The sequence below is a fragment of the Falco naumanni genome, chromosome 2, assembly GCF_017639655.2.
Source record: "Falco naumanni isolate bFalNau1 chromosome 2, bFalNau1.pat, whole genome shotgun sequence".
Taxonomy (NCBI): Eukaryota; Metazoa; Chordata; class Aves; order Falconiformes; family Falconidae; genus Falco; species Falco naumanni.
In genome coordinates, this window is record NC_054055.1 from 22082372 (window position 1) to 22106716 (window position 24345).

At 37.9% G+C, this 24345-nt stretch overlaps 1 protein-coding gene across 3 annotated transcripts in view; it reads right to left on the bottom strand.

The window, feature by feature from the left end:
- Positions 1-4038: 4038 nt before the first annotated feature.
- AASDHPPT (aminoadipate-semialdehyde dehydrogenase-phosphopantetheinyl transferase) overlaps positions 4039-24345 on the bottom strand; it is a 34162-nt gene continuing 13855 nt past the window's right edge. Inside the window, exons 3-6 of one of the 3 annotated variants that reach the window (XM_040583824.1) lie at positions 18091-18212; positions 17429-17590; positions 11067-11144; positions 4039-4940 (exon numbers count right to left, since the gene is read on the bottom strand). In XM_040583824.1, coding sequence (XP_040439758.1) covers positions 4770-4940; positions 11067-11144; positions 17429-17590; positions 18091-18212 — 533 coding nt within the window. In that variant the 3' untranslated portion in view covers positions 4039-4769. The remainder of the gene's footprint in view (positions 4941-11066; positions 11145-17428; positions 17591-18090; positions 18213-24345) is intronic. The other 2 variants (XM_040583826.1, XM_040583825.1) reach the window with 2 other exon arrangements.

Sequence of the window (24345 nt, forward strand, 5' to 3'; positions counted from 1 at the left end):
ACACAGGCAGGGCCAGTAATATTTCTAGCAGCCAAGAAACAAATGAAAGTGAAACCAGCACTTGATTAAGACCTTTCCAACAGAATAAACAGTCTGGGGTTTTGTACTTAGTTGCTATGGCTGCTCATGGGTTTGGCAATAGCCACTGGATAAAACCTTTAATCATTAGAAGCTCCCACCTAATTCAGTTTGAAGAATTAGACTTCATTAGTTATATGCAGAGCAAGATGGACTTGACATTTAGATCCACCATGCCCCAAATCATTCCTTCTCTTATTGGGCTGATCACCACTAAAAACATAGAAAGGCAGCTTCAAAATGTATTAAATTACTCAGTTAGTAGTGATGCAAAACTATTTCCTAACAGATTATGCACATCATTGCAGATATACATTTCTATTTGCGGTATGAAGAACACATCTTTGCAAGGCAGCTACGGGGCAGCTTCTCTAATGCTTTGCTATGACAGTGCCTCTTCACTGCTTTTAAAGCAGGAATAAAGGTGTCTAGGCACCTCTAGATATTGGAGGATCAAAGATGCATTCCAACTGAAATACCCACTTTCTTTCTGTTACATCACTTATAAATCCCAAAAAAAATTTCAAGGGTTTTAAAGAAAACCCTTGTGCAAGCAAAAGCATTTCTTCTGTGTCAATAAGCTCCTACTACAACATGAAGAACATTTATGTTCCACAACAGTTACAAAAAAATCCTTCAAAAATTTCTTTACGTAGGTAAGTAACACTATGCAACACTGCAGTCTTGTATTTGGAAATATGTATCTTCCTACAGCATTAAACCTCACACTATTGCAATTTAGACCAAATGATGACACGTGTACTCTAACACAGAATACACTAACATTATGTAATAGTTACGTCAAGAAACTACCTTGTGTATTATTAAGTTAAAACTGCAAGAAGAAACCAGGGAGTATCTTTCGCAACTAATCTTATATGAATGCTGGAGACTCGACAGCTGGTCCTTTGTTTCATGATTCATCTAAAGGATGTCCCTAAGAGCATACAGTCTTGTGTTCCCATAAATTGTTTCAAAGATAAAGGAATGTTAGGCAAGTGTTTCAACAATCCCACCTACGTCTGGAACTAAGTAACCATGACATAAAAAAATAACTGAGAAAGAACCATAAATAGACAACACAGAATCAGAACACAAATACAAAATAACCTGATTTTTATTTCGATAAAGAAATTAAACTCAATCTTAGTAGAAACAGAGTCATACACAATATCTGGCCATAAAAACCTGTATGTACAGCGCAAGAAAATAACATATTGCAAAAAGTTACTTTTTCCAAAATCTTTTAAAATGTTGGCTCACTTGAGAGGAATTCATAGTTTATTTTCATGCTTACGTTTTCTATACAGTGTAGAGCTATCCAAAATACCCGTATTCTGGAGAAACATGAAGTGCAAATTAGCACGTACAGCCACCTGCACAATTAGGCAGTGGTTAAGAGAGAAGTCTGAATCACTGTTTTAGACTTGGTTGTATCAATTCTGCCCAAGAACCACCTACCTTCTTTGTAGAATGTAGTACTATAATCTTGTAAAGCTCCAACAAAGAGACAGTCCATGCTCACTTGAATAGCTATTTTTTCCTTCCATTCTTGAGTTTCTTTGCAGCTCGTGGCTTTATTGCAATGTCTTAGGTAAAAACTATTGTTTAAAAGTGAGCTGTTGCTTGGATGTTTCCAAGAACATACAAATTACAGCTACGATTTCTTCTCTAAGATCAGTACATTTTATTAACATCAGTGCATTTAATCGCATAATATAGTGACAATAAACATCTTGCATAGGTTTACAGACTTTGTGAAAGGCTAAGAATAAATTCATATGATCCACTTTCCAAAGGCACAGATTTTCACATCAAATGGCACCAGTCTCTGGTCACACAGCTGCAAACTGTCTTGGAACACAGTTCCTAATCCACTCAAACAATTTTAGTTTCATGCAAGATAAAAAAAGGTTTAAGCATATGTCCAAACTAAAACATGTTTATTCATTTTTGACAATCTTTTCACTGAAGACCAAAACTTTTAAAAACTTTTTTTCTATTTTCAGGTCAGAGATTGTTAATAGCTACTCCTCAGAAACATTGGGTTGATTTGTAGTCTAGGGCAGCAGATCTGATCTAAGACCTGAATCTGTTCTTTGAGAAACAGGGAAGATGGTCAAACCTGTTCCATAGGGAAAAAGACTGGGAAAGGGTCATGTGGGGCAGAGCTTGTGTTTTTGCAGCTTCTTACCCTCTAGGATCCAGGTACATGGTATGGCCATGTCTAGGGCATTATATAGAAACAAAACAGATAAAGGAATGGAGTTCTGGAAAAGATACCTGAAGGCTAGAGGGCTTCTAGACACAACTGGGAAATTTCTTGCAGATAGAAGAGTGATGGGAGACCAGCAAAGGTCAGCTCATCTGCACTGGCCTGGGCCAACAACTTCAACTACTAAGGGAAGCTGGAGCTGTGCCAGACCAGTATTTCTGAAAACGGCAGAGACCCTATAGAGACTAAGACTGTATTTTGAGGAAATGCAATGAAGCCAGTGTCATGGCCATGTGTGGCTACAGGACTCAGTTTTTTATATAAAGGGAAGTGTGATGGTGAAATAAAAAAATCTTAGTACATTAATTTATCTGAACAAGCTAGGAACATTTATTTCAGCACGTGCCTCTGATGACTTCATGAACGTGAATGATCCTTCTTAAAGAGTCAGAGGATCCTGCTGGCCCTTTAGCAGCATGCTTTTAGCTGATAATTTCATAACTATACAGCTGCTCTTTCCCACAGCAGTAAAAGCAAGTGTAAAATTTCTGTCCATTTGCAATGACACTAAAAAACCTGACTCAAATGGCTCTTCACAAGGTATTACCATCACCTAACCTTATTGCTACTCAAGGTTAAAAGAAAAAAAAAAAAAAAGATTAATCCTACTCTTCAAATAGCTTAGTGTACATCAAAGCCATGGAAAAATTATAATGTGAGGAACTGCCATCTTCTAGATATTTGTCTGCCCATTTACAAACTAGAATTTTATTTCATGGAAAGCTAAAAACAAGCTGGTTTTGGTTTTGTAATCTTTCTGATTACATATAGTCCTGAAATTTACCATATTCCTGGCAAGCAAATCAAGTGTAATTTTCTAATTTAACAAAATTGGTTTGTCCTCTACTTATATGCAAGCACAATATTATAAATAATTTAATACTTTTAAAACACTTCCCAATGAGAGAAAAATGAATTCCTTTATCCTGCAAAATCTAGATCCGAAAATTCTCTATTCATCTCACCCCATATTTGCAGTTCATTTCATTGTTTCAGCAAAAAAGTTGGCAATTTAAACTGGCTAGTACAGCTGCAATTGATGGGGTCCTCAGTGACTGGTGAGGACTGGCACGTACTGGACCAGTTAATAGCCAGCCAGCCACGGAGCTCAGCACTCTCCAGCCCCCTGTACTCCGAATAGGCCTCCTTATTCTGCAGACTTCCAAAAACTGTGGCAGAACAAGTCCTTTATTTCAGCTTGGCGACAGTTCTATTTATCTCAGTTCTTAGGCAACCTTCATGTGCTTGCCCATCTGGGATTATAGTCCACTTCAGCTAGAACAGAGTAAGACGGAGTCAACTGAATCAGTTAAAAATATCCTATCCCAGTAAGTGACACTGTTACATATCCACTGAATAGCCTTTTCTGGCCACCATGGAGTGCCAATTACTTATCGCAAGTTGTAATTCACTTTTTAAAACCAGTCTGGAATACTTGCCTTACAATTTGTATATAAATTATTCTGTATTTCTGTTAACTTCAGATTTGAAGCTACTGAACATTTAATTTAACGCCTGTGGAATCTGGAGAAAAGTCACTGCTTCACTGATTTGCAGTTTTGGAGAAAAAAGAAAAACACAGATCTCCTCCAGAAATTTAAATTCACTGTAAGACAGTAAAATATTCTGTCTTCAGATGTTATGAGACTATTTGGAAAAAAGTTAATAGTTTTGGGGTTTTTTTCCCCTGCCTCCACCCTAACTTAGTGTTTAGGACAGTACAGATGTAAATGCAAGTCTAGAAAAATTGAACTGCTGTTTGGCTCATATCTACTGCTGAGGAAAAAAACACAAAAAGAACTGTTATAAATAAAACTGAAAGTTACATACAGGAAGCTTTAATTCACAATGATTCTAAGTGAAAAGGACATGACACACAAGTTAATTCCCTGCCTTAAACTGGTTTTGTGCAGATGTAGTTCCAAGCCTACTAAGACTCAGACCTCTTCAGCCTGCTATTATGCAAAGTGTTGTACAAACACTTGCACCATACAGTAACAGCAAAAGAATTTGTACCAATTACTCTGGCTTTATTCATCTGAGAATAAAATTATTATTTTTTGTAAGAGAAAAGGCAGCGTCATCATTTAAGCTTCAGCATAAACGAAGTATGGAAACATTTTTCTACATTAAACACTTGTTGACTACTCAACAACATTATTGTAGCTCTGCTCCCTGTTCCTAGCATGGGTAATTACTGAAGCGTAAAAAAACACAGGCATGAGAAGCAAAAAACCACGTGGCCAGCTTAGACTTCTCAGTCAGAATTTCTTCAGCAAACAAACACGCATCTTTGTTAAGATATTGATAAAGAATGTCAATTTTAAAAAGGTGAAAACAGTAATGGTAACATTATATTAAATATATTCTATCATTATAGAGTAACAGTATAAACATTTTGACAGTTTTCTTTTTCTTATAAGCATTCATATCTTGAATGTGAATTCTGTTTCACTGGAGTCTCTTGCTTAGAACAAAAATTATCCCAATATGCAGAATCCTCAGGTGTGACTGGAATGCCAGATGCAACTAAATCTTCAAAAGTCAATAATGTAAACTGTGGTTCGTTAGGCTCCATGCAACATACCTAAGGAAAAAATACGTATTCGTATTACAGGAATCAATAAATCTCAATTTTCTCCCTGCGATATTCCTTGTCCGGTTTAAACTACACATTGCTTACAGAAGAAAAAAGAAAATATTCCAGTTGAGACCAATGTCACTGTCCCTAGTTTATGCTATACAGTGACTAACAGAAGCATGTAACAGGTCACATGGAAAAAGCAGTTTTTCATTGAAGCTTAGTTCACAAAACTAAAAGAACAGGGGACACAGAATGCTGCAAATACCACAGAATGAATGTTTAAGTCCAGAAAAAAGCAAGAAAAATCCCACCAACAAATAAAATGTAGTTAATTCTCCAGCAGACATGACTACTTGAGATGATAGTGTAAGGATTTATTCCACTAGAGGTGTGCCTATTCATATTCTTTTTAATACCAGCAATCACTGGGGTTGTGCATGCTTCTCTCAAACTCATGCTATTTAAGGACAGAAGTGGTCACAATCAATCCACAATTCCCCATGTTAAATCCAGATTAAGTGCAGACTAAGATATTACAGATGAGAGTGTTACGGTCTCTGTGTTCCACCACTTCAAGAAAAATCACATGGCAAAGGAAAAAAGTTAAATTTTTTGAGCACATTACTGTGCAGCCTGTTGTACGCTGTCTGAAAGTGTAATTCTTTCCAGACACCAGAGCAAACAGTACAGCTGCATGAATCGAACATGAATACAGCTGATCCTTCTAAATTCAGCATTTGCTCAAGCAACATATTCTCAATGTTTAATATTTCATAGAATTCAACAGGACTACTCTGCAATAGTACATCACACAAACTGACACATTTTTGATGCAGACTAAGGTACTGTTAACTTCTTGCGGAGCGAACACTGGTATCTGGCAATTACAGGATGGCTGGAACTGGAAAAAGAGCTCTGCAGGTCATGTGGTCTAACTTCCCTGCTCAAGCAAGGCCACCTAGAGTTAGTTGCCCAGGCCCGCGTTCAGATGGCTTTTGAATATCACCGAGAATGGAGACTCCACAACCTCCTTGGGCAATCTCAGTCACCTTTGCAGTGAAAAAAAAAAAAAAAAAAAAAAATGTTTTCTGATGTCCAGAGGGAACAACCTGTGTGTCAGCTTGTGCCCACTGTCTCTGGTCCTGCAACTGGGCACCAATGAAAAGAGCCTGGCTCTGTCAAATTTGCACCCTCCCTTCAGGTATTTATATACTTTACTAAGATCCCCTAAAGCCTTCTCTTTTCCAGGCTGAACAATCCCAGCTCTCTCAGCTTTTCCTCATAGGAGAGATGTTCCAGTCTCTTAACTTCATTTGTGGTACTTCGCTGGACTCTCCAGTATGTCCGTGTTTCTCTTGTACTGACCAGCCCAGAGCTGAACACAGCACCCTAGATGTGGCATCACCAGTGCTGAGCAGAAGGGAAGGATCATCTCCCTTGACCTGTTGCCAATATTTTGTCTAATGCAGCCCAGGATACCATAGCCTTCTATGCTGCAAGAGCCCATTGCTGGTTCACATTCAGTCTGGTGTCCACCAGGATCCCGAATGCCTTTTCTGCAAAGCTGCTTTCCAGCTGGCTGGCCGCCAGCATGTCCGGGTGCCTGGGGTTGCTCCTCTGCAGGTGCAGGACTTTGCACTTACTGTTGAACTCCATGAGGTTCCTGTCAGTCCATTTCTCCAGCCTGTTGAGGTCTCTTTGGATGGCATCACAACCCCCTGGCATATCAGCCACTCCTCCCAGTTTGTGTCACCAGCAAACCTGCTGAGGGTATACTGCCCCATCATCCAGATCATTTATGAAGATGCTAAACAGGACAGGATCTAGTTTTGAACCCTGGGGTACACTGCTAATTACTGGCCTCCAGTGACACTTCATGCCGCTCATCACCACCCTCTGTGCCCAACCATTTCGCCAGTTTTCAGTTCACCTCACTGTCTGCTTATCCAGCCCATACATCAACATTTTCTCTAGGAGGATCTTATCAGAGCACACATCAGAGATAAAAGATACTGAAGCCTAGGTAGAGAATAGCCACTGCTCTCCCCTCATCTAACAGGCCAGTCATTTCACTGTAGAAGTTTACCAATTTGGTCAAGCATGACTTTCTCTTGGTGAAGCTATGCTCACTGCTCCTAACGATTTCTTTGTCCTTGATGTGCCTGGAAACGGTTTCCAGAGTTAGCTGCTCTGCCACCTTTCCGTAGATGGACGTGAGACTGACAGGCTTGTAATTCCCTGGGTCCTCCTTCTTGAAGATGAAGTGACACTTCCTTTTCTCCAGCCTTTGGGCACCTCTCCCAGTTGCCATGATGAACCTAAGATTATTGAGAGAGGCCGTGCAATGACAGCTGACAGCAGCATCCCGTAACAGCTCATGGAATTACGTACGTCCTGTTTGCTTACGTATTCCCTGACTTGATCCTCTTCCAAGGGTACATCTTCCTTGCTCCTTCCCCTCTCATCCCTGGAACCTGAGATTCCTGAAGGCTGGTCTTGCTAAGAAAGACTGAGGGAAAAGGCTGAGGTACCAGATGCCGCCTTCACATGTTCTATGCACTTGAGGCCTCCATCTTATAGAGCAAAAGGCCTGCATCTTCCCTAGTCTTCACTTTAGCCTCTATGCACTTACGGAAGCCCTTCTTGGTTCCTTGGACATCCATGGCTTTAGCTTTCCTAATTTTGTCCCTGGATGCTCAGACAATGTTTCTGTATTCCTCCCACGTTACTAGTTCTCATTTCCATTCTCTTTATGCTTCCTTTTCATGTTTCAGTTTGGCTAGAAGCCCTGTCTTTATACACACAGGCCTCCTGGCCTTTTTGCCTGACTTCATACGCACTGGAATGGAACTCTCTTGAGCTTGGATGAGGTGATCCTCAAATATCAAGCAGCTTTCTTGGGCCCCACTTCCCTGCAAGGCCTTATCCCTTAGGACTCTTCCAAGCAGATCTTTCAGGTCAAAGTCTGCTGTCCTCAAGTCCAGGGTTCTAAGCCCTCCTCCCTGCCCCCAGGACCCTGAACTCCATCATTTCACGTTCACCGTAGCAAAGGCCGCCTTTGACCTTCACAACCCCAACAAGCCCCTTCTTGCTGGCGAGGAGGAGGTCCAGCAAAACACCTCTCCTAGTTGCTTCCTCTGTCACTTAAAGGAGGAAGTTGTTGTCAGTGGACTCCAGGAACCCCCTGGGTTGCTTATGTCCTGCTGTGTCTCTCCACAGATTTTGGGGTGGTAAGTGCCCCATGAGGAGCAGGGCCTACAAACAGGATGCTGCTCCTATCTGTCTGTAGAAGGCCTCACATACACTTGTACTTCCTGGTCAGGTAGCCTAGAGCACCTAGACACCCACCATAATCACCCTGACTTGCCCTCTCCTTAACCCTAATCCATAAACTCATCTGGGTCCTCATCTATCCCCAGGCAGAGCTCCAGCACTCCGGCTGCTCTCTCATGTGAAAAGCAAATCCCCCTCCCTCATCTTCCCTGCCTGTCCTTCCTAAAGAGCCCCTTGATCACAACACTCCAGCCATGGGAGCCATCCCACCATGTCTCCATGATCCTAACAAGTTCATAGCCCTGCAACTGCACACAGATCTCTAACTCATCGTGTTTATTCCTCATACTGCATGCACTAATCTACAGGCTCTTTAGAGAGGCATCCCAGCATATTGAGTTCCTGGAGAAGGTTTGGGGGATGTGTCCATAACTGTGCCTTGTAGGTGTTCACTTATATGCAAATGGAGGTGACACAGTCTAAGGCTTCCTGTCACATCTATGAAGGTTGGTCAGTGAACAGGTGAAACAGCAAAAATGTCTATTCTCTGCTTCCATGTTTGAGCCGTAAACGACTGTTAGGAATAAATGTAGAGACAACTAAATGGTTTGTGTTTGTTGTAACAGCATAGAAAGACTCAAAGTTGTCCAATGCAGACTGAAAGCAAAAGTTAATTGAGCAGCCTGTCACTTTATATCCTCACACAAGTGACATGGTGTTGAGACATGCCTGTTCATCTGGCATTTTGGAGATGAGGTAAAGCTGCAGGGCTCTAGGCACAGTTCCTGCAAGTGACATCACAGATGTACACCAAATATGAACCAAGCCTCGGAACTAAGTAGACTGTTAACAGATCTAGTTTGAACTTCAGCACATGCTTGTCTGAAGGGAAACGTGTTCTGATTGAATTATCAGAAGTCCTGTGAAATTTAGCAAGTGATACATGAAAAGGTATTTTATATCCTACATATGAATTATGAAGAACTATAAACTCAGCCATCCTTCATTAAGACTTACATCAGATAACTGTCTAGATCTAGGTTAAAAGTGGAGAAAAATATTCAAGCATATAGGAGTCACTGGCAGACATTTTGTTAAGATTCTTGACACTAGAGAATTTAAGTTATATTATGTTAAAGTAACAATTGGTCTTTCCTATGAATTGTAGGTATTTGCCGTCAAGTTGGGAAGAAAGCTCACTGGAAGTACATGTTTTGCAAACAGGACATAATGTACTACTCTGATAGCAGAGAGGGAACAGAAACAAGCACTGACATCCTGAAACAAGTGCATTATGTCTACACACAATTTCTTTTTTTTAAGCTAAGATGAAGAATGCCTTTTCCTCTCAACACAGCTAGTAATACATATAATCCTTTCACACAGTTCTGCTAGAAAGAGACAAAGCCACTTTCATTTCCTCCATATTCCTGTTAGGAGTCTTGAAAAGACACAATGCAACAATACAGAAATTTCCACTTCATATTGGGGAGTCACAGAATACTCACTTGTCCTATTTAAAGTGACCTTTTTTCAGTGAATTGAGATAATGAAATTCAGGTCATCACAAATTTAGTCAGTGGACAAGTATGCCTTTGAGACCTTCTTGATAAAACGACTTTTCATCGGAACTCTTGATATCATGTCTATTCTTTCTATGATAATTTTAAGATGTGTGACAGCGATGGTGAAGGTCAATACTTAAAAATTGTGGATTTTTGTAGACTACTTAGTTGTCTTTAGAAATAATGAACACCTTTTCACCTCAGACTGACATTTATCAGTATTCCTGTAGGAAGGATGACATGCAGCCCCACTGGGAACTTAAGCATGTCCTGTCAAACAGAATGCATGTATTTTCTTAGAGAATATTTGAGCACTGATATACCACAGTAAATCCTCAAAGGAAGTTTAGACTTTTTTTAACCAATGCTAGTTAAAAGGTCTGCCACTCTATGTTATCCATAAACACAGACTCAGACTTTATGACCACGATAGGTATGTGCATGACTAGTTTCATCCTTTAATCCATTCATATATAATTTTTTTTCTAGTTCCTGGCAGAATCTTTGTATCTAAATAACAGAAAACCACTAACCCATTTTATTGTGAGCAACTACAACACCACAGAAAAAAATGGGAATCTGTCACGTTTTGCTGACTGTCTGGCTATTTTGGCTACAACTTGCCTGTCTGCCTCACATTTGACTTTTGTTGCTATTTTCATGACCAAGGTCTTTATTAAATTACACAGAAAATCCTGAAAAGCTTTTAAGTGGCTTTGTCATTTCTCTCAATAGAGAGACCACATAGAATGAAGACTAACACTGCTGTTCTTCCCATCTGTTGGTTGTTGTTGCTCGTCTCGAGGGTCATCTTGTCATAATGGTGTTTGAGGGATGGATCTGCTCTGAGATACATGCACTGACAGTCCCCTATTAAAATCAACTTGGTGAGGTGCCGTACTAGTTTAGCAGTCCAGATTGGTTCACTGCCTCCACTTCCCTCGGTGAAAACTATCTTTCCCATGTGAATACTAGCAGGCTGTGACAAAAATCACTTACTCTTCCCTTGAATGCACACACTGAACGCTGTAACACATACATTCCAGATTTGACATTATCTGTTGCTGTCCTCTGAAACCATTTATCCTTCCCAGACTTTTCCTGAAAGAGCTACAACAGAACTAGAACTAGAGGTAACAGTTCAGTAAGAACCTGGTTAATAATGTGCCTAAGACAAGCTTCCTCCTTGGCCCTATATCTGAGAGAACACACTTTTAGCTACAGCATCAGGCTTAAGTTTAAATTCAAGTAATTAGTTACCAAGAACTGAAAAAGTTTAATAATTTCTTACATCAGAATGCTTCTGTCCAAATCCCTCCTGTTTCCCGAGAGCCACTGCAATGTGATGATAGTCATCTAACCGTGTTTCCTAGTAAAGATGAAAAAATGGCAACATAAATGTATTTTCTTTACTCTGTTTCCAGGCTATGTAAATGTTTAGAATACGGTTCAGAACAATAGCAGAACATCATTTAAAATACTTTAATGACATTCAAAAAGCAATAGTCCTTTCTAGCGGTTCTGTTGGAGAGCTCAAAGATGTAGATACATTAAAAAGTTAGCAGGGCTGAACTAGTTACTATAGGTTACCATCATCTTACCCATCTGTAGATACTTACATTCAAGTTTCTGACCTTAGCATTTCTTTACCAGACACTTCTAAGTCATAAGCCATATAAACCAACTTAACTATCTGTTTTCCGATAAGATAAACTATAAACTTCCAGGAGGTATTCTGAAAAACTATGTAAGCATAAACTTACACCAATAACCTTAATCACTCTTGGCTTCAGACAGCATGTAAGATCCCAACTTTAAATATCTGACACAGCAGTCTGAGTACTGCTTTGTGTAAACAGGAACCAATTTTCCTATAAAAATGTTGTAAGGCATAAAATTGTACTACTAAATATATTTAATAGCTTTATTCAAAAGTGTTTTCCTCTAGAAAGGCTAAGAATTCATCCCAAACAATTCAATTCAGAAAAAAAAACACTTTAATATCCTTTTTCTGAATGTTTATTCTATAGTCAAGTCATAATCCTGTTGGCTTTAAAATAAAAATATGTGTGGGGGGGTGGTGGTGGGGGGTGTTTTCCTTGCTTCTTTATCCAAACGTTTTCACATAATTTATGCACAAACTTTCTAAAAAGGAAATCAAGAATAACAAGAACATTACCTACAAAAATGAACAATTTAGATATCATCATTAATCTGAAACTCAGCTAGTAGTCTGGAGATTCTTCTGGGAGGTATGATTGAGCCTCCATTTTCCACTTTCTTAGGACATACTCTAACTGCACTATATTATCATATAAAGAAAGCATCATAATGCCCTCCTGTTTCCTCTCAAAGGTTGTTGGTTGCCTAGTTCTAGGGTGGGAGTGTTTTCTGTTTGTCTAAATGAAAAAAATTACTACATCCAGTTTTTAACCATTTCATTCCCCCCCCTTCATTCATTTTTGGCATGTACAAGAGGTTAAAGACTGATCAGAATAGAGCACACAGTACAGCACATTTGGCAGTGCCTATATCTGTAGTCAGAAGTCTGCAAACAACTGTGTTAAAGCTTTACGCTAAATGCACAGAAATTTCTTTTTGTCAAGCAAACTTATGTATTACTTCTTGTTTGTGCAACTAAAAACATATTATAAATCCTTTTACATATTGTTAATAAAATAATTTCTTGTCAGCTCAAAGCTGCATTTAACAAGCAGTGACTCTAGGTAACATGGACCATTCCCCTACAGACACCCTGCCCAATGGACAGTGAATTCAGAAGGTTCCACCTCATTTACTTCACATATCCTATGTGGTCACAAAAGAGTTTTCAGCATCTTACAATAAAATGTAACAAATTATACCTTTCATCTTATCTTTGCTGCTCCAGAGAAATGTAAATCCAAACCAAATACAGAAGGGAAGAATGTTCTTCCTGGCCCCTACTAGCGGCCAACAAAAATCTTAAGCTATGGAGTTAATGAAACATACTGAAGCCATAAAAACCAGCACATCAGCTTGTTTCTCTCTTCATCTGGAGGTATTGCTTACAAAATAAATCCAGCTTCTTAAATGGAAATAGATGATTAAACAAAAAGAGGAGGAGGACAATCGTACAGAATTGCTCTGAGGTGAAGAGTTTGTTAAGATTCCTCTCTATAAACCAGAAAACATATAGATCAAAATTTGTTTTTCTCTGCCCAGAACCACACTGTTACTAGAGCTGTTCAAGCTACAGGCACATTGAGACTTATAATTACCTCATTTCAAAGGCTCAGCAGAATGATGTGCCTGGGATTCAAATCATTCTGGATTCACTCAACAACAGACAGCTTACGAAGAAACTGTACCTTCCCAGTGAGCAGAAAGGATTGCTGTGTGAATCCAGTTGGAATTGCTAGTGTTAGAAGTTTTCATTCCTATTTATTCCTGAAAATACAACTGGATTAACTTCTCTTACCGAGAACACTCCCTTAAATTTGCATACCAATAATTAGCAAATATGTTTCAAATTGACCCATGTAATCACAGTTTGAAATTCATATTCTGGAAGTCATTTATTTACATATAGACAAACCAAGCAAATATTTGCTGTGAATAAATGCAAACAATTACTTGTGTGGCACCATTGATGCCAAGTGATTCTTAATCCCTGAATGATGTTTAGGATAAATGAGGTGCTTCCTTTACAAACTGGCTGTATCCAAATTTGAGAGAGGGACCAAAACAGTAATGTCTTTTGTCTCATTTAAGATTCCTCTTTAATATAGAACCCAGTAAATGCTATTCAGCCATCCTTGCTGATTAACTGTAGAAAACTGGGACCAATAAGGAAAGAGCCATGAATACACTTAACATTTTGCAAATCAGTAATTAGGATTTTTTTTCCACATATCAGATCTGCTACAGACAAATTATTATAAACTTATGTTTATCTCTTTAAATTATAAGACTCATCATAGTTGTAATCAACTTCTTTCATTTTTATTAAAATGAACTAGTACTTCATCGTTGTCATTAACCTGGCAGGCAGCTAAACACCTCGTTGCTGGCAGGGCAGTATGAGAAGCTGAAGAGTCCTTGACTTAGTGTAAACACTGCTTAGCAACAACTAAAACATAAATGTGTTATTAACATTATTCTCATCCAAAACACAGCACCATACCAGCTACTAGGAATAAAATTAACTCTACCCCAGCTGAAACCAGGACAATTCTGTAAGTTTATTTTCTTCAAAGGAAGTAAATGGAGCATACAGAATTACCCATAATGATGATGATTGTCATCACCATCATCAGAATAACGATGCCATTCTAAATTAATACCCTGACACAAATACTGTATCACTCTTCACTGGGCTAGTAAAGTTTTATTTATTAGTAAAGAAAGTCACCTTTTTAAAATGAGGAAAGCATGCACTGCCTACTGAATGAAGAATATTTAACACACATAGCAGACATGTAAAATTAAAGTTATGTTTTTAAATTAAGTTTTACTGTATTTTTTCTCCCACTTGTTCCAAAATAGTTGGGAAGCAATCCGAGTAGCAATCTCTAGAGTACTATATGAAAACATCAAGATCAAACAAGAGGCTATTTCTGAGCTACTGCCTTCTATCCATTCTCAAAAATACACAAGCAGTGGAGGGGGAAGACAATTCAAACAAATCTAAACCCTTGGTGAAGGGACGACAGGCAACTACAAAATAAAGTAGTTCATTTGGTATTTACAATAAAATAACAGATATATTTTTTTAATGTTCACAAAGAATTCTATCTCCAATGTGAAGGGGCTTTGCTCTTGTTTTGAACAGTTACAGGGTGTCTGAACAGTGTCAGCTTTGATTTGCTCTGATTCACTAGTGCTTCTCTTGACCTTTGAGTCACGACAGTTACAAGGTGGTAAGTCTTCTTCTAGTCTTCATGCTTTTAATTTGTATTTTTCGTATTACATGGTACTTTCTGAAGGAGATTTCAGAATATTTTGTGTAATTTAAATGGGTAAAACCCCCTTTATCTCTCTCTTCTGTTTTTAGTAAGTTAAATTCTCTTTAAAACTGAAATTAGACAATCTAAAATATGTGATAACTGAATTTTAATCAGCCTTGCTTTCTTTGATCATCACCTATCATAGAGGTAGATCTGAAAAGTAAAAGTGAGGTAGTTCTGGTTTTTATTTGCTAGAAAAAGTTAACTCAAGCAAACTCAGCACAACAAGGAATGAAAGAAAAATACAATACTAGTACTATATAGTCTTATAGGTGATTCTTAATTACTTCTCTTGGGTGATTCTTCCAGATTTTTCAAAATAGTGTTTTCAGTTAACAAGTTATTTCAAGAATGTGGCTTAAGGGCAAATAATGAAACAAAACTCAGACTTTTGTAAGTAAGAAAATGGGCACAAAATTAAAAGAAACTTGGAAAAAGACTAAAAAGTAAAGTGATGCTTAATTTTAGGCTAGGGACTGGTAACTGAGAAACTGATTTTTTTCCAATTTCATTTTTAATAAACATTGCTATTTGAATGAAATTATATCCCAAGCAAGCTTGTATTTAAATGAAACTTGGTTGCAAATCCTTTCTTTAAAATACTATGATCTGCCTCATTACAAGGCTGTGCTCTTGGGAAGAAGTAGGGCAAGCATAGAAGAGGAGTTGCTCCTCAGACAAAAATTAAATTAAGCTTTCAGCAGTAATTACTAAGTAATAAGGAAAAATAAAATAATTACAAAGCATTTGAGCAATACAGGGAGCCACCTACATCATCTTCAGGCTATTTTAATCAATCAACCACTGGCATGTCATCAAAGACCAAACTTAGGAGTTCCAGAAGTCAATCGAAAGCAGTAGATGCCTCCTTGAGAATGGTACGCTGGTAGCATTAATACAGAAACCATTCTGTTACAAGATGCGTCACAGTCTTTCTTGAGATTTTCTTCTGCCAGTCTGTAATTCCAACTAGCGAGTTCCCTGACATACTCAGTTCCCAGAGAATACGGCAATATCAATAAGATGGCTGATTTAGCATTGATAGATTTTTAAAACAACACAAACTCAAACATGGCTAGAAATGGTGAAAGGAATGAACTGTGAAGAGGTCAGCTTATGCTACAAGTTAAATTTTACTGGTACACTCATTCTTTTTTTACTACATGCACACCATACATGTAGTTTGTATAATACACAAAACAAGCATACGGCAGAAATTTATCATTTAGACTGTAACAGTTGTTTCCCAACAACGTATTTTCAAAATGTAAACATGTATTGGAAACTGAATACTCCTATTGAAAACTACACTTAATATTTTGTGAAATCGTGAAGTATGTATTCTTTGAACTGCTAGTCAGATATATAACAGCTGCACAAACTTATGGCAGACAAATAGGGTGTAAATTGTTCACAGACAATGTTAGAGTCAATGTCTTTTGCATATCTTCCTTTGTTTTAAGTAATTGAATGAAAGTGCCTTTGGGGTGTAGAGAAATGGTATTGTGATTTAATTTATTTTTATTTTTTTTAAAGCTTGGCTTCTTAGGGTGATTAAATAATTTGAGATCGTTGTATCAAATCATAGAATCATTTAGGTTGGAGAAGAATCATAAAATCATTGAGTCCAACTGTTAACCTATCATTACCAATCACTAAACCATGTTCCTATCAGTTCTTTATATACGCTTTAAACTACATTAGATGCTGTTGATCATTTCCTACCACAACTAATAGGCTAGTTATTTCAGAGACAAGTCTCAGACACTTTCAAGAAGGAAAACCAAACAAAACCCCAAAACCTAATAGCCAGATAGAAAACTGAGCCCCAACTAATGTTCCAGTTAAGCAAAGGCAAGTTTTTTTGCATCTCTTGATTCCCACAGATAGCAGCCAGTCAGAACACTGTTAACTCCAGCCCCACAAAAGCACATTTCTCCCAGCTTGCATGGACAAGAAGTAAGAAACCCGAAAGGAGCTGAAGGCACCTCCTCCATTTCAAACATTTAATGCAGGGGTCCTCAAACTTTTTAAACAGGGGGTCAGCGCATGGATGAAGTGGCAGGCAGTCATCTGCGGCTGCTTGGTTCCCCCCCCCAACCCCCGGTGGGGGAGGAGGGGGGGTTGTCTATAAATACCGGGGGCCGGATTGAGGACCCTGGGGGGCCGTATTCAGCCCGCGGGCCGTAGTTTGAGGACCCCTGATTTAATGTAAACACTAACTGATGGGGTTATTTAATCACTAGTCCCATTCTAGACCAACTGATGAAGAACTTTAAAATTCTTAGACAGTGTTCAGAAGTTAGGTCTGAATATGCTTCAGTGAACTTCCTGCACGCCCTAGGATGACTTTCATAAAATGCAAGAAATATACTCAAGGAACACAAAAAACAAAAAGCCATTGTAATGCATATATCTCTGGGGTGTTTTTGCAATCATCAAAAATACTTAAAAATGCTGTGGATTTATATCCTAAGTTTGATTGAGACATAGATATGTGTGATATATATGTTTGATATATATATACATATTATATGTTTGATCAATGTGGTTATAGAGAATACAAATGTGAAGCTGCAATTAAAAAAAATAAAATGTGCAATGCAACCATAGGTATGTGAGACTGTTTATCATTACCAAAAAATTAAATTTGAGTATTTCTGACCTCAAATGTCCACTCTTCTTCTTTATCACCATCCAGAAGCATTTTTGTCTCTTTATACACCTTTCCTATTTCCAGTTGCAATGGGGACACATTAAATTCAATTCTTTGCAAGTTAAAGCCAACTCCAACTCCAATAGCCTTTAAGAAGCTTTCCTTTAAGGCCTAAAACATAGAATAAATTAATTTTATTCATACTGGGTGTTTTCAAACTGTTCTATAAACATTACTTCTGAGCAGATACAGTAGACCAAATAAATTTAAGACTTAGACTACTATAAATGTGAGGGTAAGCTGATGCAGTTACCAAGAAAGAAAGTTATCAGTGTTGTTAATACCTAGCCTAACTTGCTGTATTATAATGAACATGCAACCAGAATTACCAGGTGGCATATAGAGATATGAACCCTTTACTTTGTTCTGGACACGTGTTTAAAACTACTCATAAATCCTTCCAGAAATGTCAACTGTACTATGGTTTTCAAGGTTATTCTGACATTAAAATAATCACCAAAATATAAAACCCATCAAAATCTTACCTCCAAACACACACATGTAACTATAAAAAGTATACAATTTTACCACAATGGAAAAAATAATAAAATATATCAAAAGAGAACGTTCAGGTTATAGCACTGCAGCCTTTAAATAGGAAAAAGTATTACCCAGTGCCGATGAAACATATCCAACTGCATCCATTCATTACTCATAGACTTGATTACACCCCACTCTGTTTCAGTAAACTGTCGCTTCATGACGCGGAAGAAATTTGGAATTGAGCTACTACCTATAAATTAGAAAGAAATATTACAGAACAAAGTAGCAATAATAAGTAAATTAATTACCTCATCTTACTGCTCTGGAAAAAAATCATAGGAAAAAAAATTATGAAGTAACTGTGCTCTACAATCTGAATGTATGTAGGCTTAAAGCAGTGACACTGATAATTGTTCAGGAGATAGTATTAAACTATTCCTACAGCAGAATTACTGCATTAAAATGTAAAATGAAAATCATAAACATATTATATATTTTCAGCATTCTCTAAAAAGCAAAGTATTTAACCAGTGCTAATTTTGTATTAAAAACTTTATATTCAGCTACAAAAGTAGCATATACAGTTTTTGCCATCTGACAGCTTGATCTAGTAACATTGTACAAACCAGCATGCTTTGTCAGAATTCATCAAGCTATTCTGCCTTCTGCCCTTGGATGCTGGGACACAAAAGAAACACTTTTTTAAGCACATGTTGAATTACAATCTCCCAAATTTACTGCATGCATATTAAGAATGTATTCTGCAAGAAAAATGGGGGTAGGGAGATGCCCATAACGACAGTAAGAAAGATATCAAGGAAAACAAAAACAAAACCCCTACAAACCTGCAGATCCTTAGATTAAATTTAAGCCTCCTCTAAAAACAAGCGTATCTGTGTAGCACTGCAGCAGCTCTTCAGGGACTGTATCACTTTTCCCCCCCAGTCCAAATTTACTTTGCAGAAAAAACTACAGACTGTGTAGTTATATTGATTAATGGCATTTCTATAAAACACTGGAAGCTATGGAACTCATTACATGCTTGGCTAATCATCCACAGCCTGTATCATTAATCAGCATACCACGCAATCTGTCCAATAGGGCTTACAGCTGGCTAAACAGACAATGGCAGAAAGCAATCTATTTTCTTTAGTAGGGATAATAAAAATCTGGATAGAGACAATGCCATGTATTGAGACAATTTTTTTCATAGGTTATGCAATGTTTTTATTAAAAAGAAAATATTAGTCTTATTTAATTCAAAACATAGTCTCCCCTCCCAATACCACACTAGTTTTAAGAACCTATCACTAAATAAGTGCTTAACAAAGATGCAGATTCTAATCTGAGCTCTGCCACTGATTCTGTGAGTAACTACTGGCAAGGAACTAAATTTCTCTACACTAATGTTCCCTATCTGAAACAAGGGATAAATATATAAAGTGGTTGTCTTCTACAGATATTTAAGCACTATATAAAAACAGGTATTGGCAGCAATAATTGATCTAAACAAATTAACGTCACACTAAAGCACCATTCAGGTTTTCTGACAACTTCCAAATCATATTGAAAAGTGTAATCTGACGTACACATCACACAAGACAAGGCAGTGACATTTCAGAGCAGCCCTCAATTTCATTTATAAACTGAAGAGAAGAAAACATCTTAAAACAGAGATTTTTTTTGCAGTTGCAGTAGTCAGCTAATGGAGTGATCCACACTCCAAAGACAGAACTAACTTTCCTCTCTAGAGAAGATGATGATACTGAAAAAGAAAAGCAACCACAATGTCAAGTATGTTTTGATGGACTACCAAGGTAAATGAAATGTTTAAGAAATACAACTTCCCTGGAAAAATGAAAATTAACAAAAAATTATGTTCAACTTGAAGAAAGGTTATTGTCTTTCGTCTCAGTTCATATGGTCTACTTTATGATCAAGTAACTGTGTTGACACCTGCTCAAACAATCCACTTATTTTTTTCCTTTCTCTTCTTCTGTCAGGTATTTAGGACAATAGCAGTAAGGCACCAGACTCTTCAGGTGACTCAAACTACAAAACATTCAAGAATTTCCTAGCATACCTTTCCTCCTCCATTACTTTCAGGAAGTTCTCTTCCTTTCAATAATCCAGCGCTGTTGACACTACCAAAGAAGACTATGCAAAATAATCCACACTACCTTCAGCACCTAGAGGCATATAATGCCTCCTGCATCGCCAGTCCTTCTGCCATCCAAATCTTATCACGCATGGTAAATACACTTGATACTTGAACTGTTTAGTACTCCAGGTGCATATCAAAATCATATGCTACTGCCTTTTCACTCCATACTTACCTCTTGTTGAAGAAACCTAGAACAACTGTTCAGCTACCCTCATTGATGCTTATGTTCAAATTTACACAGTACTTTTCCCTCCACTCCAGCTGTCTGTCACATCCCTCCTCTGAAAAGTTCAGGTACTGCTTTCTCCTGAAGTACCCTCCGCTCCCGTTTCCTTCTTAATACAGCACAGTTGCTTCGCTCTGAGGAATGGATCAGATTAGAGGAGCCAGGACTATTCATCTCCACAGATTACTAGCAGTACCACAGTCTGCCTAGGCCATTTCCCCATATTTGTTTCAGTGTCAGAGAAAGATAGATTCACAGAATCATGGAAAAATTTAGGTTGGAAAGGACCTCTAGGGACCACCTGGTCCAACCTTCTGTTGAAAACAGAGCCTTATGTTAGGTTATCCAAGGTTCTGTCAAGCACAGTCTTTCAACCCTTCTCCAGGCAATTTATTCCAGCGTTTTACTGTTCTCATGTTGAAGAATTGTTCCATTGAGACAGAATTCCCCTGAAGCAACCTGAGCCTGTTGCCTTTTCCCCTGTTCCTGTGCACCCTCATAAAGACAACTACCTACACATCTTCTCTACAGCTACACTTGAAAAACAGATTCTCTGATGGAACAAAATGCTATTATCGTAATGCACACATATAATACTGGCTGTCTTTATGTTGTCAGCAATAAATGATAAGGCCAGACACTCACTGAAACTTACGTAATTGTACTGCTGTTTCTTATTTAACTTACAGCAATAAAGAAAAAAGATTCCTTTAAGATATCATAGAATCGTTTAGGTTGAAAAAGACCTTTAAGATCAGCCAGTCCAACCGCTAACTGAGCACTGCCAAGTCCACCACCAAACCATATCCCAGTAGTTCATAGGAAAGGCACAGTTTATTTGCTGTAGTCCATTCCACAGAACACTATCTCTTCAAGACATAAAACTAGTTTATTTTCCATGGTTCAGAAACCAAAGTCCAGATGTATGGCCAGCAACAGCTGCTGATAACAGAAATGAACCAGTGATACACACAGGAAACAGAAAAGCTTCCTAAACACATGGTGGTCCTAGATTTTGGGGAGGTCAGCATTGTTTGTTTGGGTTGGCTTGCCTGAAATAATGCACGATCTCCCAGCATAATGAAGATTGATCATCCTGATAAGGCAAGATTTCTTTTTACCACCTCCACAGCCTCTTCATTCCTACTAATCAAGCATCTGGAACATGGGCTGCCAAATAAATGCTGAACTATAAGATGCCCAAACAGATTTTAGGAGACTTATCTACTGACTTAAAAAGCTCTTCTGATAAAGCTCCCTCCCTACAGCAGCAGATGTTTGTCACAAATTCTGCAGAGGTTCGTTTTATAATGGGGAACATTATTTTATTAAAACCAAATGATCATGGAACACTTTACAAACATGAATTAAATTACTAAGCATGCCTGCACTAAAGATAAACTTCATTACTCCTTTACCCCACATTTTACAGAGGAAATTATAGCACAGAGCAGTTCAGCGATTTGCTAAAAGTTACAAACTAAAGAAGACTAAGAATGGCAATGGCTATGGTAGGGTTCCTAGTGTGATTTTTTTTTGGTGGATTTGAGTTTTTTTAGTTTAGTTTTGGGGGTGTGCTTTTTTTAATTTATTTATTTATTGTTAAGTCCACAGTGCAGTTGCACCCAGCAAGAAGCTACACATGACTCTGGCTCTGCTGGGACAGGTTGCTGCTGTGACTGCCCACCAATAAGCGGGCAGAACAAGACAAAAGATAGCATCTGCTACAAAAGCACATCTTACCTTCAGGAAGCAAGATACATCTTCACTTCTGAGACTTTCACAATGTCAGGGCAGTTTTTTCTTGCAGTCTAAATCAAGACTGAAGCTTGTTTTGCCTTTCAGAGTCAGAGCATGGCAACTCTTCAGCTTTTTCTCCCTGAAGAGGTTATATTCTAACTCAGCCATGACATCCCTAAAAACACATTCTTTTTGTAATATTTTGGTCTCTTAGGAATTGTTTCATTAGTTCATAGAAAAGTCACAACTGATTTCCTTCAGTCTATTTCACAGACCATTACCTCTTCAAAATATAAATACATTTCTCTGTGTGTGTCTATGGGGAAGCAATAACAAGGACAAGCATAAAGACTTGAAGACACAAATCTGTCACAGCAAGTGGTGCTATTTTCAGTTTTCTGACCTCATATTCTGCAACCTGTTTGCCTACAACCCCTACCAGGGTGTGCAAAAGCCTTCATTAAACTGAGCTTCTTTCCTTTGTGAAAGTGACAAACAGGGACACAGAAAGGCAGGGACAGAGCTTGTATAGCATCTTGATCCAATTTAAGACATTTCTAGCAGAAATCCCTGTAAATCAGCAAGCAGTGCTCCATCAAATGTGACCAAATCAAACTCCGTCAAATATGCCTATGCAGGTTGCAGAAAACTGCACCTCTGATTTGTCTGAGCTTCTGAACATCCATACACTAACAAGCTCCAGAGCAGACACAGCTGGGTTCACACAGTACTGAGTCCTTGCTCATATGATCCAGTACTCCTTTCCCAGTGTTCAGGGTTATTACAAAAAAAACGAACAACTTAAACACTGAGCCAAAAAAATCAGCTGGAGATACAACTACGTAGATAAAATTATGTGACAAAAATTAATTTAAATGCTCAAAACTGCATTTCAAATACTCACAGAATTACAGCATAGCATCACAGAACATCTTGAGTTGGAAGGGACACATAAGGATCATCTAGTTCAACTCTGCTCCTCCCAGGACTACCTAACACTAAACTAAACATCAGTGCACTCCCTGTCATCCTCAGGCTCAGATGCTTTGGGCTATACCTGCCGGTTCCTTTCTGTAAGTCATATTTACAGCTTCTGAAGAATTGCAATTTAGATTCTGATTCCAATTAATCCAATATACATACAGAAAACTTGTCCATCTCAGTGGCAATGTGAGATTTCTGCAACACACGATATGTACGCTTCAGAAAAAGTATTTATGTATGTAAATCACAAATCAGTGACCATCAAAATTGCACAATATTTATCTGATTGGGCAAGCATCTGACCAGGTCTGCATTCATCCTTGAAATGGAATTAACACAATTCCATGATTTTAGGAATACATAGGATAGGTAAGATATGTTTTCATAACAGATTTCAAAAGTAAGTGTGGCTGGAAGCAGAGAAGCTTGGAAGGTTGGAAGCGTGTTCCACAGATGGTTTGTGATTAATGGGAAAAAGATACATATGCCCATCAACTGCTAAAACTCTTTGAAAGAACAGTCACTTACCATTTTCTGGTTTTCTTTAAAAGAAGAAAAATTGTGATGGAAGCAGACCTATTAAAACACTGGACAAAAGGTTTCAAAAAATAAAATATGAGAAAAATGCTGAAATGCTGATTTAGATTCTATAGTGAACTGAGCGTATCAGCAGACAGAAAAGCTGAGCCAATGGTATGAAAGTTATTAACACGACAAGGGGGTGAGAGGGTAGGGATGAGATTTATGAATTAAATACGAAACCAAACTTGCCTTGGTCAAGGGGATTAATGAAAATAAACTCCACTACAACTGAAAGTTATCTTGCTTTGAAATTTATAATATTGAGTACTGTAAGTATTCTATCAAGAATCTAATAATATCTCTTTTCACAATTATCCTCTAATAATACCTTAAAGATAAGATTTTTATTTAGTATGGAAGCCTAATCATAAAAGTGTTATTATTAAAGACAGTTTTTCTTTCCAGAAGAACATGTATCTGTTCAGTCATCAACCAAATAATTTCATTATAAATCTTACGAAAATCTAAGTTAACAGCTACAGATTTTGAATATGGTAATTCCTGGCAATGTAAACTTTCAACTATTTCCAGTACTTTGACAGGTACTTCTTACCTGCCTATGCCACTTGAATTCCTAACTTACAGTTAATATACTATTCAAAATTTACATAGTTACTTTTAAAGAGAAAATGTGAGACAAACTTTAACTCTTTTTAATAATGAGAATTACGTTGCCCTTTCCTCTCT